The 19,293-nt window shown below is 51.1% G+C and overlaps 1 protein-coding gene across 1 annotated transcript in view; it reads right to left on the bottom strand.

The window, feature by feature from the left end:
* The window catches only part of LOC102835595, a 286,665-nt gene extending 267,379 nt beyond the window's left edge, over positions 1 to 19,286 (bottom strand). Inside the window, exon 1 of the mRNA XM_006866885.1 lies at positions 19,133 to 19,286. Coding sequence (XP_006866947.1) covers positions 19,133 to 19,244 — 112 coding nt within the window. The 5' untranslated portion in view covers positions 19,245 to 19,286. The remainder of the gene's footprint in view (positions 1 to 19,132) is intronic.
* Positions 19,287 to 19,293: the final 7 nt, after the last annotated feature.

Consider the following 19,293-nt stretch of genomic DNA (forward strand, 5'->3'; position numbering starts at 1 on the left):
AACAATCACCTCTTGGTCCATGTACAGATCCCTCATGAGCACAATTAAGTGTTCCAGAATACTCATACTTCGCAATGTTGTCCACAGCTTGTCATGATCCACACAACTGAAAGCCTTTGCGTAGTCAACCCTTAGTCACTCTTCAGATCTGGAACTGAAGTGAAATTCAACTTTCAGCCAAACAGTAGACAGGTGAATAAGGCTAGCAATAACACCAGGGACGGGAGCACACCTTAGAATCATCAACCTTCTGTGACCCAAGGGACTGCATTTGCACAAAGACAAAGTTCACAGAGGTTGAGAAAGGAGGAGGAACAGACACAGAAAACACAAGGAGGAAGTGGGGCACATGATGTCACATGATGGGAACTGCAATCAATGGCATGAAACAAAATGTGTATCAATACTTGTTGAATGGAAAAAAAAATCACAATTTTTTTTGAAGTGTAAAATAAACTACATGAAAAGATAGATTCATGTGCCCAACTTATTATACCTGTGAAGGTGGCCTTGCTTGGAAATAGGGGGTTTTGTTTTTGATCAGTTAAATGAGTCAGGTGGGCCCCCATCCTAATCTCCAAAGGCCGACAAGGAAACAGTCACACAGGACAAAGAACCTGAAGGTCCCTCTACGTGCCCAGCAGTGCCCAGGAATATCCAGAATCAAGGAGAGGCAAGGAAGATGCCCTGCTGACACCCTGCCAACACCGTGCAGCTCCAACATGGTGAGAACAGAGAGGTGTCCTTTGAAGACCCCAGCTTTGTGCACTTGGAGGCATGTCTCCATGCAGGTGATGGTAAGTCACACCCAGGATGTCCACACCACCAGGGCAGTCCCTCCGTCTGCTCAGACTGGTGCGCAGTCCTTCTAGAGGGGCATACAGGGGGTCCACGCCTGGAAGTCAGGTCCCAGCATCTTCTGCTCACTCACCCCACACCATCTCTCAGCAGGTGTGGCCACCGGCTGTCCACCGGGGTGCTGGACAAAGGCCAGTACTCTAGCACAGGGGGCAGGGACCTCCTGAGAGCACATGCCCCAGGAGAGAGGACCAGACAAAACTCAATACACGGCCAGTGTGAGGTTTCACCAGAATACAGTAGAACTTGGGCAGCCGCTCAAGATCGATAGACCCCAGAGACAGAACCCAACGGAACCCAAGGCATTCTGGCTCCTAGCACCATGTAGGACAGAACGGAACTGCTGCACAGGAATTCTGAGGTTGTCCATTTTTAGGGAAACAGGCAGCCTCATCTTCCTCCCGATGAGCAGCTGTTTGGTTCAAGCCCAACACTTAACCCTCATGCCACCAGGGTTCCTAAAAACCAAACCAGCTGCTAGTGGACCCCTACTTATGGCCACCCCGTGTGTCAGATCTGTGCCCCCCAGAGAGTTTTCAGTGACTGATGTTTGGAAGAAGATCCTGGGCTTTTCTCCTAAGGCACTTCTAGATGCCCCAAGTGGCACATGTGACTTTTCTGTGAACAGCCAAGCACATGCCTCCTACTTGATTACTGTGCTGTGAAGTCAGTTCTTTTACAGAAACCCTGTAAGAGATCTCAGGGAGAGGAGCGGCTGGTGGGTTTGAACCTCTGACCTTGAGGTTTAGCATTCCAGTGTTTATCCTACAGCATCACACCCTGGTAAGACAAGCTATTCCTTTTCTCTCAAATCTGAAATCTCTTCGCGCAGCATGAGTTAGGTTCTGAAATTTCATTCTGTGCATTGTAGGCGCTAATGGCATTGTTTCCTACCAAAAACAGTGAGGGATAAACTTCACCAAAGCAATGATGGTGAGTCAGTGTGGACTGAAGGGGTCCCCGGAAATGGAGGGTGCCCGACCACCCGAGCCCCCCACGCCCTTAAAGACAGTTCTCAATGCTCAGTGCACAAGTGGAAAATCAATGCCCGCTGTCTGCACACCCCTCTGCCTCCAGGCTCCAGGTCACCTCCAATGCACTCACAGGGCTGAGAGACGCATGTCAAACGAGGGTCAAGTCCAGAGGTGGCTAACACTGGGGAGGCTTCTTAATCCACCTAGTAAAACCTCAACAGAAGCTTTCCTAAGACTAATGTTGTTGTTGTTGTTGTTAAGTGCCATCAAGTCGGTTCCAACCTATAGTGACCCTGTCTAGGGTTTCCGAGGAGCAGCTGGTGGGTTTGAACTGCCGACCTTGTGGTTTGCAGTGCAGTGCTGATCCTACAGCGCCACACCAGGAGTGCTCCCTAAGATCACAGCCCCTGAGACTCCCTGGGAGCAGTTTTCTGGAACACAGGCATGTGTCAGGTTTTTTTATTTGTTCCCTTTGATACATCCTCTCTGACCCTCTGCAAGGTTGTGCTCTGAGAGAAGTTTCTGCAGCCACACACTCTGTTCTCCCAAACAATAAAGAGCCCCCAACAAACACGTCCTCAGTGACACCCAGCAAGATGCCCCAACTCGCTGCCCCCCTCCAACAGAAAGAGGAAAGTGGGATCCAACGAATGCCCTGTGGGGAGGAGAGTGTCCACCTCCTGGAAAGAGAATTAAAAACAATGTTTACTAAGCAGCAGGACCTTAATCTGGTGAAAGCACGTGCTTGTAAACTGCCAGCGATCTGCAGGACTGCCTCGGAGCACTCAGGACATTCACAATTTGCGTCTCGTTCTGTGCACACGTTCCCAGGTTCCATACTTTCTGCTGCACACATTTATTTTTTAATTAGAGAAACAGAAAGACCAGCATGGTGTTATGCCCTAAAGGGCTTTAGGAATGCCCCTCACGCTCTGACTTCATATTAACCAAGATCGCCTTCATGCCGATTCCAACTCACCGTGAACTTAATGCGACTGAGGAGAACTGCCCCATAGAGTTTCTGAGATTGTAAATCTTTACAGAAAGCTGGTGGTCTCATCTCTCTCTCATGGAGCGTGGAGAGCCTGGTGGGTTTGAACCATCAGCCTTTTGGATGGCAGCCCAATGTTTAACCCAAAACACCACCAGGGCCCCAATGTTTAACCCAAAACACCACCAGAGCCCCTGAGCTCTGATCAGGGCATCACAAATTGGCTTCCTCCAGGTGGTCCTCCGAGTGTCAAGAGCCCACGGCCTTGGCATCTGTGTGCTGGTACGGGGCTCATCAGGGTGCTGCAGAACCGAGGCAGAATCAGTAGCCCCCTGGACCTGTGTGCTGGACCTTCACTGATTGCAAGGACATCAATCTGACGGGGAGGCCAGTGCAAAGGTCAGTGGGCAACTGAGGCACAGCTAAGAGTTGGCCCACCCACGTGCTCCCCAACAATGATGACCACAGAGTCATTATACCCAGGTCCTTCGAGTCATTCTCCTTAGAACCACACCTGGACAGGTGTTCATGCCCTACCTTGCTCCGGAGGGCCTGGAGGTGGCTCCTCTGTGGCAGGCGAGCCGGTCATGGAGACCAGAGGGCAGGGACAGGGTTCCTGGGGAACAAGCCTAGCCCACCTTGGCCAGGTAGGGAGCCAGGTGAGAGCACTTTCCTTCAACCAGGTTGGAGGTTGACAGATGGACATGGGGGTGTCACCCTGCTACAGGCTTTTTGAGAACCACCCAGGGCTGGAGGTACCGCCCCAAACCCCTTCTTCCCCTCTCCTTTTTCTTCCTTCCTTCTTTTTGATTTTTTCCAAACTGACTTTTAGAGTAGTTTTAATTTTTGCAAAAAATTGGAGCAAAAAGTACAGATAGTTACCAAACCCCCTTTTGCCCCACTGAACTGTTTCCCTTGTTGCTACCATCTTGCTTTCATGCAGGGCTTTGTTGCAAGGCAAGGCGCACGTGGATATATTGTTACTAGCTGAAGTCCTGGGCTCACTGTGTGTGCTGATGTCCTGTGGGTCTTAACAAAGACACAATAGTATGTGCGTCCCCCAGGACAGCATCATACATAACACCTCCCCACCCCTTTCAAGACACATTTGTTTGTTCTTCTGGCAGTCCATGGTACTTCCAATATTCCTCTCCAACACCATACCTCATATGCATGCATTCTTCTCAGGTCTTCTTCCTTATTCACTGCCCATCTTTCACATGCATCTGAAGCAACTAAAATCACCATGGCTTGAGTCCAGCACATCTTAATCCTTGAGCTTTAACATCTTGAAGGGTCTGTTGAAGCAGATACACCCAATGCAGCATGTCATTTGATTTCTTGACTGCTGCTTCCGTAAGCATTGACTATGGATCCTTGACAACTTCATTCAGTTTTCTTTCCATTTATTATGGTGTTAATTGGTCCACTTAAGGATTTTTGTTTTCTTTACACTGAGATGCAACCCATACTGACGGCTGTGGTCTTTCATCTTCATCAGTAAGTATTTTAAGTCCTCTTCACTTTCAGCAAGCAAGGCTGTATCATCTGCATATCGCAGGTAGTTAATGGGTTTTCCTCTAATCCTGATGCCATAGTCTATTTCATATAATCTAGCTTCTCAGATTATTTGCTCAGCATACAGATTGAATAAGTATGATGAAACAATACAACCCTGGCACACATCTTTCCTGATTTTAAACTATACAGTGTCCCTTTGTTTAATTTAAATGACTGCCTCTTGGACTATGTACAGGTTCCTCATGGGCACAGTTAAGTGTTCTGGAATTTCCATTCTTCACAATGTCATTCATTGTTTGCTATAGTCCAAACAGCTGAATGTCTTTGCATAATCAGTAAAACACAAGTAAACATCTCTCTAGTATTCTTTGCTTTCAGCCAACGTTCATTTGATTTCCACAATGATATCCCTCAATCGACATCCTCTTCTGAAATGAGCTTGGATTTCTTGCAGCTCCCTTCCATGAACTGCTGCAACCGCTTTTGAATTATTCTCAGCAAAATTTTATTCGTGTGTGATATAATATCCCAAAGTTTCCCAATTTTGGATGATCTTTCTTTCGAATAGGGGCAATATCCATCTTCTCTAATTGGATGGCCAGGGAGGCGTCTTCCAAATTTCTTGGCATAGACTAGTGAATGATTCCAGTATTGCGCCAGTTTGTTGAAACATATCAATTTGTATTACGTCAATTCCTGGAGCTTCGTTTTTCCAGTAATACCTTCAGCAAAGCTTGACCTTTGTTCTTCAGTACAATCGGTTCTTGATCATATTCCACCTTCCGAATGGTTGAGTGTTAGCCAATTATTTTTGGTACAGTGGCTTTGTGTCCTCCTTCCATCTCCTTTTGATGCTTCCTGCATTGTTCAATATTTTACACATAGAATCCTTCAATAATGCAACTTGAGGCTTGGTTTTTCTTTTTCTTCAGTTCATTTAGCTTGAGAAATACTGAGTGTGTTTTTCCCTGTTGATTTTCTGATCCAGCTCTTTGCATATTTCATTATAATACTTTACTTGGTCTTTTGGAGGTGCCCTTTAAAGTTTTCTATTCAGTCATTTTACTTCATCATTTCTTCTAGTCGCTTTAGCTTCTTTATGTTCAAGAGCAAGTTTCAGTCTCTTATGACATTCACTTTTGTCTTTTCTTTTTTTCTGGTCTTTTAACGACCTTTTTCTTTCATCCTGTATGATGTTTTTGATGTCATCCCATAACTCCTCTGGTCTTTGGTCATTAGTGTTCAATGTGTCAAAACAGCTCTTCAGATGATCTCTAAATTCAATCGGGTTATACTCAAGGTTGTATTTTGACTATCCTGAGCTTGTTTTAGGTTTCCTTAGCTTCAGTCTGAACTCACATAGGAACAATTGATAGTCTGTTTCACATTCAGAGCCCAGCCTTGTTTTGGCTGATGATAAGGAGCTTCTCCATCTTTTCTTCACACACATGGAGTCAATGCCATTCTTGTGTGTTCCATCTGGTGAGGTCCATGTGTAGAGTCACCATTCATGTGGTTGAAAACAGGTATTTGCAATAAAGTCATTTGTCTTGCAGAAATCTATCCTCTTATATCCAATGCCATTGCCATCACCAAGGCCATAATTTCCAACAAAGGACATTCCTCTTCATTTCCATGTCTCTCATTCCAGTCACAGGTAATTATCAATACATTCTTATTGAATGTTTGATAGATTACAGACGGAACAAGCTGATAGAATTCTTCAATTTCTTCATGGTTGTTGCATAAATTAGAATAATTTTGTACTAACTGGTCTTCCTTGTAGATGATAGATGGCATCTTGTCACAGACAGCACTATATTTCAAGATGAATCTTGAAATGCTGTTTTTGACGATGAACACCACACTTTCTCTTCAATGTGCCATTCCTGGCACAGTAAACCATCTGAATCTCCAATTCAAAATGACCAATGTCAAAGCATTTCTGCTCAGTAATGCCAAGGATATTGATATTTAAGTGTTCCATTTCATTTCTGACAACTTCCAGTTTTCCTAGATTCACACTTTGTGCATTCCACATTCAGATTATTGATAGATGTTTGGAGCTATTTCTTCTCATTTTGAGTTGTGCCTCATCAGCAAGTGAAGGTCCAGAAAGATTTGCTCCGTCCACATCATTAAGGTAGCCTATACTCTAAAGAGGCAGCTCTTCCTTAGTGGTATTTTGAGAGCTTTCCAAATGATGGGCTCATCTTCTCGCGCTGTATCAAACCCTGTTTCCCTGCGTTTCATAAAGTTTTCACGGGATAATCCCTCAGGAGTGGACCACCTACTCCTTCTTGCTAGTTCTGGAAGCTCCACTGAAATCTGTCCACCATGGATGAGCTGGTATTTGAAACACCAATGGCATAGCTTGTGCTATCACAGAAACAGCAAGCCACAAGAGTATCACAAACTGAAGACATGTGGGGCTCTCTTCAAAAACACGAGTATATGTATGTTTTTGTGTGTGCATGCGTGTGTGGATTTATATGTATGTGTGTGCGCACATGAATTTGTGTGAGTTATATGTGTACATGTGTATACATGTGTGTGGGGTACTTGTGTGTGCAATGTATAGCTAGTTGTGTGCATATATGTGTATGTGTGTGCAATGTGCATATGTAGGCATATATGTGTATGTATTTTTTGTTTCAGTGTGTAAATATCTATGTGTGTATCTCTGTGCATGTGTGTGCATGTAATCTCCTATTGGTTCGCGCTGGAGGGCCATGACAGTTACATGTGCCCGTGCTGTATGGTCTGGGTTGGACCCTGCAGGTGACAGTGATGTGCACACTGAGAAAGGCCTCCAGCTGGCTATGAGGATTCACCTCTTCTCTGAGCAGTCCTCATGCTCCTCAGTCCTAGCTGCAGCCCCCTGCCCAGGCCGGTTGCCCATGCCCTCCTGGGCAGTTCCACCTAGGGGGCACCAGGTCTCTTCCCTGAACTGGTGTCCTGGTTATTCCCCAGGGGTGACAGACAGGACACACTGACATGCTTAACATCATGTATCAGATTGTCCGAGCTGTGAGTCTCGGTGGTTTAGCAGACACTGGTCTGGGTGCTCTGAATCATGCGACATGATGCAATCGCTGCCCATATGACACAATCGCATATGATGGACTCTAATGTAAACAGATGGGTCTGCCTCCAGTACACCAGTGCATGTGGTGGAAACACTTGCTCTCGCTGTCTCTAGTCCTGTACCTGATGTCAGCAAGTAGACGCTGCTGAGACCAGGAGCAGGACATCCAGTCTGCTGCCTGACCCACAGATTTGGGACTACTCAGTCCCCACAACTACACATGTGGTTTCTCTGTGCACACACACACACACACACACACACACACACAGAGAGAGAGATACATCTCACAGATACAACCAGGAAGACAGGTGTCCTGAGAGGCCCTGTGGTCACTCCACCTGCATTTGAGTGTCGAGTTGGTGCCCTGAGCCCATCTCAGGTCTCACAGGCAGGACAGGATGTCTGCAGGAGGGGCCCATTACACGGGAAGTATCCATTGTGCCCTTTACACCTCCTCACACCTGCTGGACCCCACGGACCCCACACCATCTTCCTCCTTAAGACCACCTCCTGCCTTAAGAACCACTTCCATTTTCATCGTGTAACCACAATGGAGATGGTAGGAAACATGCAACTGCACCAAAAGCACCACCAGATTCAGCAACGGTGTCTGTGCACAGTGGGAGCCCAACTCTGGGTGTCAGAAACCTCCCCAAACTCACTGAAATGCTCCTGCTTCAGACCCAGGGTCCAGTGAGCTCTAACCAGCTCTGTCTGCTCCATTGGGTCCAACAGACTACCCATGGTCACCTGCCTTGGGGAGCCTATGGCCAGTGATACCCTGCCCCTATGCAGCATCTTCAGCCAAACACACGTCCTACCATCCCCACCTGAGATGAGACCTCATGGAAGTGGAAGACTGCTCTGTCTCTGAAAACCATCAGCATCCTGGGAGACAGGCATGTGTGTGTGTGTGTGTGGTAGGGGGGGTGGGGTAGGTCAGCACATGTGAAGAGTTAAAATGAGAAACTGCCTCCTGAAACACACACACAGACAGACAGCCACCTTTCCCCAAACCATGGGTCTCTCCAGCAGGCAGACAGGAGCCCAGGAAGAAAGAAACCCCCAGGACAAGGTGCCAGTGACCTGAGTCTTTTCCACACCACGAAGGCGGGCCAAAGGACATCAACACGTTCCAGTTAATTAGCGTGCATCCTGTACGATGAATTGGTGGTGTTTAACTGTATGCTAGGCCATGCTAATACCTGCTGATGGAATACTGCAGAAGAAATACTTTTTAAAAATACAGTGAAAGTGTCTGACTGAGAAAGACCACTCCTGGGAGCCCAGGAAGCCTTTTAGCGGGCTTCTCAGTCATTAGCATTCTAATGACTCAAAATCGTAAGATAAGAGCACTCCGGAGAACCAGAACCATCCAGATCTGACCCCCCCACCCCCCCACCCCCATGACAAAGCAGCCCTCAGGCTAAGGAGTGGGTTGCTGGGATGCTCCTGAGCAAATTACAGTCAAATGCACACCAGGAATCACAAAGACAACCAGTCACCTCTCCCCACGGAACCCATCCAAGTGTGCTGATGCCAAATCCTTGGTCAGGAGGACACTTCAGTTGTCCTCTTAATCAGTGAACGTTCAAAAGGGCAGCCATTCTATAGAAGAATCCTGATTAAAAGGGGGAAAAACGTGACCCAGGATTCCAAATTTCAAAATGACACTGAGGAAAGATGGCCCTCTGGGGCTACGGCCCTGAAACAATTTTTAAACTTTCAGCTTCAGACCAGCTGCCGAGTGTCTGCTCCAAATCCCAGGCAATCCCACACACACCAGAAGCAAACATCACACGGCTCCGTGTCATCTCATGTTGTTATTACTGGGGTTCACTGTTGCTGCAATTCTTTCACGTCATTAGGGAAGAAGTCGGCTTTGAGCCGGGTAGGTGAGATCAAAGTGACAAGAGCAAGTCGAGAGGTTAGATGAGAAGCTTCGAGCGCAGTGAGTTTACGCTGATGCTGGTGGAAAGACTTGGGAAAAGATGGGAAGACAGTTGCAGAACGTGAAGAACGTAATCAGTTACTGAAATGCTCGAAATGGTGTGTCTTGTGCAGCATTTCTGCACTAAAGAAATATCAAAGAGATAAGTCAGCGTAAATTCGTTCATGGACATCGTCCTGGTGTGGAATTTTCCAAACATAAAGGGACCTCCTTGGAGTGAGTGAAATGACAAGAAATCACAGTTCCTCCTGGGTCATTAGAAATGGCAGAGCCCACAGAGCCTTGGTGGTGTAGCTGGTTAAGTGTTGGACTTATAAACTCAAGGCCGGTGGTTCAAACCCACCAGTAGCTCCACAGGAGAAAGATGGGACCATCTGTCCCGTAAAGATTCAGTCTCAGAAATTCTCTGGAGCAGTTCTAGTCTGCCTTATGGGGTCGCCTCCATGGGTTTCGTTAGGTTTACACGGCTCAGGTCCAGGCTGGACAATCTAGCAGGTTAGACCGTTCATATCCATTTCTGTTTCTGTCCATTCTGCCCATCCCTGTCTATCAGTATGTGGCGTTCCTGTGTAGGGTCCCAGGGAGCAAGGATGACAGAAAAGACGACTGCTGTTCTAGAGATGCCCCGTACAGAGAGCAGGGGACCAGGGCTACGTCATAACAACCAGCCGCCGGCCGTAAGATCCATCTGGTTTTCAAGGCTGTGACCTTTTGTCCAAGATCCCTCTAGGTGGGTGTGAACCACCACCATTTCAGTTAGTGGTCACGGATTAAATGATCCGTACCTTCAGGACTTGTCATAAGCCCCAGGAGAACCAAGTCCTGCCTGGAGGGTGAGGACCAGGTCCTGGAAGACATAGAGAAGGGAGCTATCATCTGCTACGTCATGGGGGGCAGGGCCCCTAGAGCACCCCAGGACAGGTGAACAGGGTCCATGAGGTATGCTAGTAGATTGGAGATAAGGACACGTGCTCACAAGTGTCTCCCAAGGTGGATGGGGTCCGTGGGAGTCCTGAGCGCAGGCGCAGTGTCCTGACGCTGTCTGGGGGATCACCCTGGCCTGGCTGGAGAGCAGAGGGAGGGGCTGGTCAGAAGTGAAGATGGGGGATCAGGTGGTGGCTTGTTGGCAGGTCCCCCTGGCGAGGATGGCGTGGGTGATATGTCCCCAGCTCCTGAACCACGATGAGGGCTACAGCCCCTCTGCCCTCCCAGGAAGGATCATTGCAGGGCAGGGGGTAACAGGCCACCTGGAGGAGATGCCCTTAGCAGGAAGTGGGAGTGAGGGGCAGCTGGGAACAGCCTTAACATCTTCCTTATTTCTCCGCTCACTTACTCCATCCAGGACAAAGGGCAGACAATCAGGCAGAAATGCCCGGCGTGTCTGCTCAGCCAGAAGCACCCAGAGCATCAGGTGGGTGCTAGGACTAGGTGGGGAGACAGACAGAACGTGGCAGAGCAGCGAGGGGACCTGCTTCCCCATTGCTACTAGGAGCTAGACATCAGATGACTCACTTCTCACTTAGCAACTTTGCTCAGGGGAAGAGCAAACGGCTTCTGCTGACGATGGGGGGTTGGGTGGGACTAATGCACCAACCTAGTCTGGTGGGAACCTCCAGGACCTGGGAAGCCTGGACAAGCCTACTTGTTAGGGTGCCAGATACCTGGACAACCTCTGTGGGTCACGCTCCTGCATGGTAGCACTTCTGACTTTCAATCCCGTTGTTTAAGCCACAGGCAAATGCTGGCGCTCTCTCCTACCCATGAAGTTAAAGGAAAGCAAGCACGCTCTAAGGAGGCTGGGTTGGGGAGGACAGACTACAGGTGAGCCAGCGGAAACTCACACAATCATCCCTGCAAACTCTTCAACCTGCAAGAGGCCAGCAGCATCCACCCCAGGAGAACATCAAGGCCCAAGATAAAATGTGTGTGGGCAAACATCTGTGTGTGCAATCACACCAGTGTGCAGAAGTTACAGGAAGAGCAGGAGTGACCTGGACCATGAACCAGGTGGCAGAAGCGTCAGTCCTGGAGTCTGGTCCGGCTCCACCACTCTCACCGTGTGACCTTGAGTGCATCTCTGACCTCTGTCTGCAAAATGAAGCAGAAGGATGGGCTTGAGTCTGGTCCCTGGGGAGAACTAAGTGACCAGGAAAACCTTCAGGAGCAGTGGCCTGGCCCTGGCCTTGATGTGTCAGATTCAGTTTCTGGGGATGTTGATGAAGGGTGGACTTGGGATGCAGAGCCATGTGCAGTGCTAGTGGGCTGGGGCTGGGGTCCACACAGACCTGTCCAGATGACAGGGGACACTCCTGTGTCCACAGGGAGACCCGCCTAGATGACAGGTGACACACCTCGGTCCATAGGTAGGCCCACCCGGGTGACAGGTGACACACCTGGGTTTTCAGGTAGACCCTCACAGCAGAACTTTCCAAAGAAGACTATACTTCTAAAATTGGTTTTGGTAAGCTCAAAACACCTCAAAGCGCCTAGAACTGAAACCTGGAACTGAAGCCCTTGGTGTGAAGCGCATGGTTGAAGCAGGTATCTCCACCGGCAGTGCATTCCCATGTGAAACGTGGAGCAGTGATGACGTCTAGAGCGGACAGGAGGAGTCTCTCAGAGCACCTCTCGGGCTCCAGGTGCTAAAAGTCAGGCATGGTGAAGATATGCAGACTCGCATCCCCCAGTCCTGGGCCAGGCTGCTCAGCGCCCGGGTGCTGGTTACAGGCAAGGGCTATAGGCGAAGGGGCACCCACCGAGATCTCAGCATGACAGAAATAGAACACCCAGAAATGGCAGGTGGGGCTGACACTGTGCCAGCTCTGCAGATAGCAGAGGACCGGGCAGCACGTAACAACCCTGACCACCGGGGCAAATGAGATGAGTGGGGATCCCCGGATGAGGCGATGACAGGGATCGTGGAGTTGGTTCCTGAAGCCCCCATACCCGGTCCTGCCCCAGCTTCATGGTCCTGTTTGAGCCAATGTCTCAGTCCATGCCATGAAGGGTCTTCCCAAAAGTCTGGAGTGATTTTGTCCTCTGGTGAGAGGAGAGCAAGGATGCTAATCTAACACACTACAGTGTCCAGCCACCACCAACCCCACAAAGAGTTGTCTGGTCCCTGATGTCCACAGCACGACGTCCACAGCCCTGGCCCCAAGGGAAGCAGAAGAGGAAAGTACTGAAGGCGATAAAGATTTTCTCGTGTTGGCCCAGGAAAGCGGGAGGCAGACGGTGTTCTCACAGGAACGCTTGAGAAAGCACTTCCTACCGATTCCGCCAGTCCTCTGGGTTTTTGAGCAGGAAGAACCAGAAAGACGATGTGGATCCGCTATGCCTTCATTTTTCATATGATGAAACCCAAGGAGGGGACAAGCTCGCTCCAGACCTCACACAGGCACACCCTTCTGCCCCAAGCTCTTCACTGTGCTGATATGGGCAACGACAACTTTGTCCAGCTCAGTGGTCAGATGTGCCATCAGAGCACTGGCAAGACAGGGAGGACCAGGGGGACCCACCAGGCAGTGGTCACGCTCCCTGCACAGGAGTAAAGCAGAGCAGGACCCTCCCTGTGGCGTGTGCCTTCCACAGACCACAGGACGGAGCTCTGACGCAATGGAGGCAGGAGCTGGCCTGGATGATGCCCGGGCCCGACTCACGCTCAGAGCACAGGGGAGCCCACCTGTTGGAGAGCCCTACTGGGTTCAGGAAACCTGAACCTTACGGTTACCAATGAGCCACACAGGATAAGGACAGGACAGGGTCCCCTCTGTGTCCAGCTCTAGGCGAGAGGGCACCAGACACAAGCAGAGCAATATTGTCTCTGTGACTTCAGGGTTGGGGTCTTTGTCACGGAGGTGCTTCCTGGCCATCTGCCCCACTGGAGTCCAGTTCCTAAGGCTTACACTGTCACACAGTGCCTACTACTGAGTGTCCATCAAAGGAATGAGCAGGCCACGCCCAGGGCCAGTCCCCCCTGTGCCTGCCTCCCATGCCTGGCCCTGGGAGCTCACCTACACTGATGAAAAGAAGAAGGAAAGACCAGTGTCCGCATGCACTTGTGTGCCCAGAGTCAGCTCTCGGCCGCCCTTGTCATTCCAAAGCAGACAAGCAATGCAGTCAGCTCACCATAGAGTCCGGGACAGAGCTCACCTTGGCCAAGCCTGCTGCACCTGAGGGGTAAGGAGTTCTGCTCATGACCGAGCTCTCTGACGGGAGTCACTGAAGCCCACAAGCCATCCAGGGGGACACCACCCCCAGGCCCGGTCCCCACTCCCCAGCACATGTCCACAGGCATATGGAATCCGAAACCAGCTAAGGAGTCCAAGAGGAACCTACTGGGCCCATGGGGTCGGTGAAAGCACTTCCACACTGGGGCCCACACAGCCGCTCCACCCTGCAGAATGCTCCATCATACCCGCAGAGTGAGGGGGTCCACGAGAGCATGGGTGTGTGGGCCCCGCCTGCTGCCAACCTGCATCCCACGCATCCTACAATCAGACAGTGGTGTTGTCTGTCCAGCTCTCCAAGGTCCTGGCCTGGAGAACATGCCCAGATGCATCCTGAAGGAAGAAACTCACCAGCAGAACTTAATGCCACCTGGAGGGTATGCACAGAAAACCCTGTGATCTCTGGCCTTCCCACCCCAAGTCCAGGGCCTCCTGCTCAGCAGGGTCCCTGGGAACCACAGGAAAGAGACTCTGCCCACTGGATGCTCCTCCTGTCACCAGCCCAGATCTTTCCAAAGCAGCAGTGTCACTTCACACCCAGAGAAACCAGGAGCCCACCCACCAGGCCTGTTGCCTCCTCTGCAGCACGCTGGGTGACAGGTGGCCCTGTGTGGAGGTCATTAACTCCAGAGCAGCACATTTTAATGCAGAAATGAGCCCTTCTCTGTGGGCTCAGCTGCAGTGCTAGGGAAAGAAATGGGGATTTTAATGTTTTGTGTTTCTTTCCTTTTCTAGTGGCACATTATCATAACATTTCCCTATAATGACGCCCATAAAAGTCACCTGGAGCATCTTCATGCCTCAAGAGTTGACCCACCTATTTCATTTGAAGAAGATTGGGTGTCGGATCCAGAGCGGAATTCCCTAGGGAGACAGCACCTCACCAGTCCAGCCCCGCTTTTGATGAGGTGGGTTCTGGCCTCCGAGGCCTCCAGAGGAACCTGGAGCCCTGAGCAGATCCCACTCCCTGGAATGTCTTCAGGGTAAGAGTCAGGGATGGGCCTCATAAAAGAGGTGTGCAGTAACAGCCAGACACTCTGTGTTCTAGAATTTTCTGAAGTCCCCTGCCCCAGGGGCCCTTGCTCAGGAGAACCCTTGAGAGAGCTCACCGTCTTCGACCAGCGGATATTGTTGTTGTTAAATGCCATGGAGTACTTCCTACTCATAGTGATCATGTATAGGGCGGCTTCTGAGGAGCAGCTGGTGGGTTTGAACCTCCAACTTTGCATTTAGTAGTCCAGTGCAAGGTCGGCAGATCAAGCCCACCAGCCGCTCCTAAGAAACCCTATACAGGGTCACTGTGAGTCAGAACCAACTCCAGGGCACTTAACAACTACAGCTTACCCTACAGAGTCACACTAGCACTCTATGTTGCTGCTACCCTTAAGTGCCATGGAGTCAGTTCTGGTAGCGTAGGGGTTACAAAATGGGCTGAGAGCCGCAAGGTCAGCAGTTCGAAATTACCAGCTGTTCTGTGGGAGAAAGATGAAGCGTTCTCCTCCCGTAAAGATTTACAGCCTCGGAAACCCTGTACAGGGTTGCTATGAGTCACAACCGACTCCAGGGCACATAACCAATAGGGTTTCCAAGGCGCAGCTGGTGGGTTTGAACCTCTGACCTTTTGGTTAGCACCATACCAGTGGACAGGATCCCACAAACTAAGCAACTGACCTTGATGTAGTAGAGACACAAATGTATGATGGATCTTATCTCATGCCAGCAATCCATCAAATGAAAACATGGTCGGAATTAAAAACAAACAAACACAAACTAGGGTGAGAAATAAACTTTGGAATGGCATCATTTAAGCCTCAAGCAAGGACTACAGAAGGAGGATTTCAACAGCCGAGCAGTGGTATACTCTAAGCTCTCCTAAATAGGCAGTAAATTGCATTGATAAAAGAGAAATAACTTGAAAGAGTTTATGCTTGGATAGCATCCGAGGGGATTAAAGAGAATTCAAAAGTTGTAACTTTTTCCCATAGTTGAAGCCAAACACACCATTTAAAACTTCAAGACACCATCCACTTTTGATGGAATTTATTTGGGAAAATCAAATCCCTCTCAAAAACAGTCAAATTGCCCCTCACCCCCATCCCTTGTAATTGTTAAAGTGATACGGAGTTGGTTCCTACTCATAGCGATCCTATATAGCATTTCTCAGGAACAGCTGGTGGGTTTGAACTATGGACCTTGTAGTTCAGTCCAGTGCTGACCCTAAAGCACCACACTAGGAGCCGCCCCATAGCTAGGTGTTTTCAAATGCAAATCATGCCCCCACACCAATCCTGACTTCACCTGCATGGAATTTTCCACCAAGCTACCTGCAGAGGGTCAGGCCAATACTCAAGTGTTCCCCACCCAGCTGTTTCTGGGTCCCTCCTGTGGATTCCAATCAAAGGGACAAAGGTCATGGGGGCAGAGAACCCTGATCTTTAGGGGAATGGATTGCCAGGTTTTTGCTTCTTTATCTTTTAACCTCCTTGGGGCCTCCAGAGGGTTCAAACCACTGACCTTTCCTAGCACAGCCCAGCACTTAACCACTGTGCCACCAGGGCTCCTTTTATCAAAGTCCCATCTCCCTGACTGTGTGTCTTTGCAAGGCTCGGCCCACCTGATGGTGGCTGAAGCAGAGCCTGCAGGATTCAAGAACCCTGTCCACACAGAACTCCCGTACCCAGCTCTGTAGAAGAAACAGCAATCCAATGCTGCCTTCTTAAAGCCAACAGAGATGCATACACCGGGGGAAGGAGAGCTCCAACTTTCCCATCAAAGCTCCTCACAGTCTACGTCCACTCATCACTGGGCAAGGTCCAGCCCTGTGCCCAGGCTGGTTGTCCGCCCAGGGATCCGCCTGCGAATGCACAGAGAGTGCTGGGAGCATTTACAAGTAAGCCTGGAGCCCTAGCCCCTTTGTGCCGCTCTGGGCGTCCTCCCCCAATTGGAGAAAATGACAAGACTGTCACTATAGCAACTAATCTAATTGGTGGACTGCAGGTCTGTCTCCCACCAGAGGGTGGAGCCCATCCCCTTAAATATGAATCACATCCTAGTGAGAAAGAACTGCTTTTCCACGGCCCCCCGAACTGAGAGAATCAGGCCAAGAAAGCATCCCCTCTTCTTTCAATAGCACCAGAAAGCGAATGTTTTCTGCACTTCGCTGCAGAGAGAGGCACACGCCTAAGAGGCAGGGTAATTGAATCCTGTTTGATACTTATCAGTTTCCTGAGCTAATAAGAGACAAATATATCTGCCGCATCTCTCTCTCTCTCACACACACACATTGTGGGTACTAACAACCCCTACTGATAGCAACAACCAAAAACAATTTACAAACAAGGAGGCTAACCATTCTTCTTCACTCCAGATAACGTCTATGGAAAACGCAAACCCAGAGATAGCAATTGTTTGTGGACACTTTGTTTACTTTGCCAATCCTTAAAAAAAAAAAAAAAAAAAAGTGAGTGTTTTCTCTAAGTCTGCAGTCCCAAGCTATAAATGATAATGTCTATTTTGTATTTTACTGAAATGTTTTAATTTCTCCAAATGCATTTCCGGCGTAATGGGGTGTGTCCGCAAACGTTCTCTTATGTCAATTACAACATTCCACGGAGAGAGGACACAACCAAAAGCTTCCATTATTAATAGTCTCCGCTCCATCCCGGCTGAGGTCTCTCCACCAAACGTCCTTGCCCGCGGTGGGAGCGCCCAGGCTTCGGAAGGCAGGGGAGAGCGTGCACAAGCAGCTCTCTCATCCCGCCTTGTGTCTGAGCAGCTGGCGAGGCCGGGAGACATCACACTCCGACACCTGACTTCGCAAAGCAGGCAACAGTCTTGGGAAGGTGTGAGCCATCAGCAGGAAGAGAAGGATGCTGCCTAGGGGCACTTGGTCCAGGAGGGGGGACGGGGAGGGGAGTGGGCTGACGCTGCATATTTTGAGGGAGGTTGCTGTGGGCACAGGGAGTGTCCTCGCTGCCACCGGGTGCGCTGAGTGCTGAAGAAACAGGGCCGGGTGTCAGGTACTTAACAACAATTAGCAGCTGTTCTTTTCCCCACCTGGCGAGCTGCCTCCCAGGGCCAGCTGGCTGCCATTGGTTCTCCGCATGGACGCCAAGGACGCTGGCGCTGGAGTTGGACTGGGACCGGAGGCTGGGGGCCCAAGACGCTCCTGTCCTTTCCAATCAAGGCTGAAAGCTCCCCTTGCTCCCCTCCCCCATCATACCACTAGGAAGTGCTTTTAAATGACACCTTCTCCCAAAGCGGCGGAGTTTACCTGCCTTTAACCCTTTGGACGTACCAAGAAAGAGGCGCTCAGGGCTCTGCTGAGGAACCCACGACTGCTGCCTGAGGACCCCGAGATGGCATGGGGTCTTCTCACGCATATATATATCCGACCAGACCCCACTCCTTGCAGGCTTCCTGGAGCATTCTTAGGGGCGCGCAGTGCGCATCAAGGTGGCAGAGGCCCGCCTGGGTAGCCCAGGTTACGACCCCTTCTAGAACACTTCCCGCCAGGAGACCCCTCCCCACGCGGTGGCACAGCCTGGCCAGCATTTGTAGGGAAGCGCACAGCCAGTGGAAGCAAATAGGAATCACCCCGCTCTGGCGCCGGCTTCCCTCGCAGTGGGGGCGATCGAGTGGGCTGGTCTGTCCCAGGACGGGCCTGAGTCACGGCCCTGAGCTCAAAGGTGGCCTGCAGTCTCATTTTTGAGACATCCGAGACACACTTGGGCTAGCGGAGCGAGGCCCGCGCTCTGGAGGCGGCAAGGGAGCGCAGCTTGGCACAGGTCTCTTTTATTTTTTATTTTTTGTAAAGAATCCATATTTTTTCATCACCTCCCGCGCTGATGGCAGTTCTCCATGGCAGGTGCTCCTCAGCACCAGCCCTTCCCTTGGAAAGGATCCCGAGCCTGTGCCCGGCCGCCTGGGACAGACCGGCCGGAGCCAGCCCAACCCGAGCCTGAACCCGGACTCCGACAATCCCAGCCCGCCCCAGTTGGGCGCCTGCACCCGGGCGCCACCGGACCCAGCCCGCGGCCCTGGTCTGGTCTTGGTTCCGGGATCGCGTCATGCCCGCGGTCCGCATCCCACCCCGCACTTTTCCACCCTTGCCAGAAAGAGCCCAGCGAGCCCGCTCCCCGGAGGCGTCTGCTCCACCGCGCGCCTCAGCTCGAGTCCCCTTCCCGCTCCCGCTCCCACTCCCGCCCGGCCGCCGCGTCCCCACCTTCCAGGCGGGAGTGTCGCCGGCAGGCAGCTCCGGGCAGGACCCTCCGCCGACGCCCGCCCGCCCGGGACCTCCCTCCGCCGCTCGAGCTCCACTAGGCGCCCAGCCCTGGCCGGGTTGCCGCCCGCTGGGTTTCGGTCCCCGACCTGGGCCGGGAGTGGTGACAGTCCACTGGGCAGCCGCGGGCACCGGCGTGCAGGGACGCGCCGCGCCACCCGGGGCCTGGTGCCCAGGCCGGGCCCGCGAGTCGGCGAGGGAGGCTCGGCGGAGCCCGGACGCCGGGCCGCGGTACTCACTGCAGTAGGCGATGAGCAGGCTGGCCAGGATCATGAACGCCCAAAAAGTTGAGGACATGCTGGGTAGGGCGGTCGCATCTTGCCGGCTGCCGGTCCTGGGCGATGGCGCCATTGAAGCCGCGGCGCCCGCGCGGGGGGCAGCAGCGCGTCTCAGCAGCCGG

Source organism: Chrysochloris asiatica, unplaced genomic scaffold, assembly GCF_000296735.1.
Source record: "Chrysochloris asiatica unplaced genomic scaffold, ChrAsi1.0 scaffold00097, whole genome shotgun sequence".
Classification (NCBI taxonomy): Eukaryota; Metazoa; Chordata; class Mammalia; order Afrosoricida; family Chrysochloridae; genus Chrysochloris; species Chrysochloris asiatica.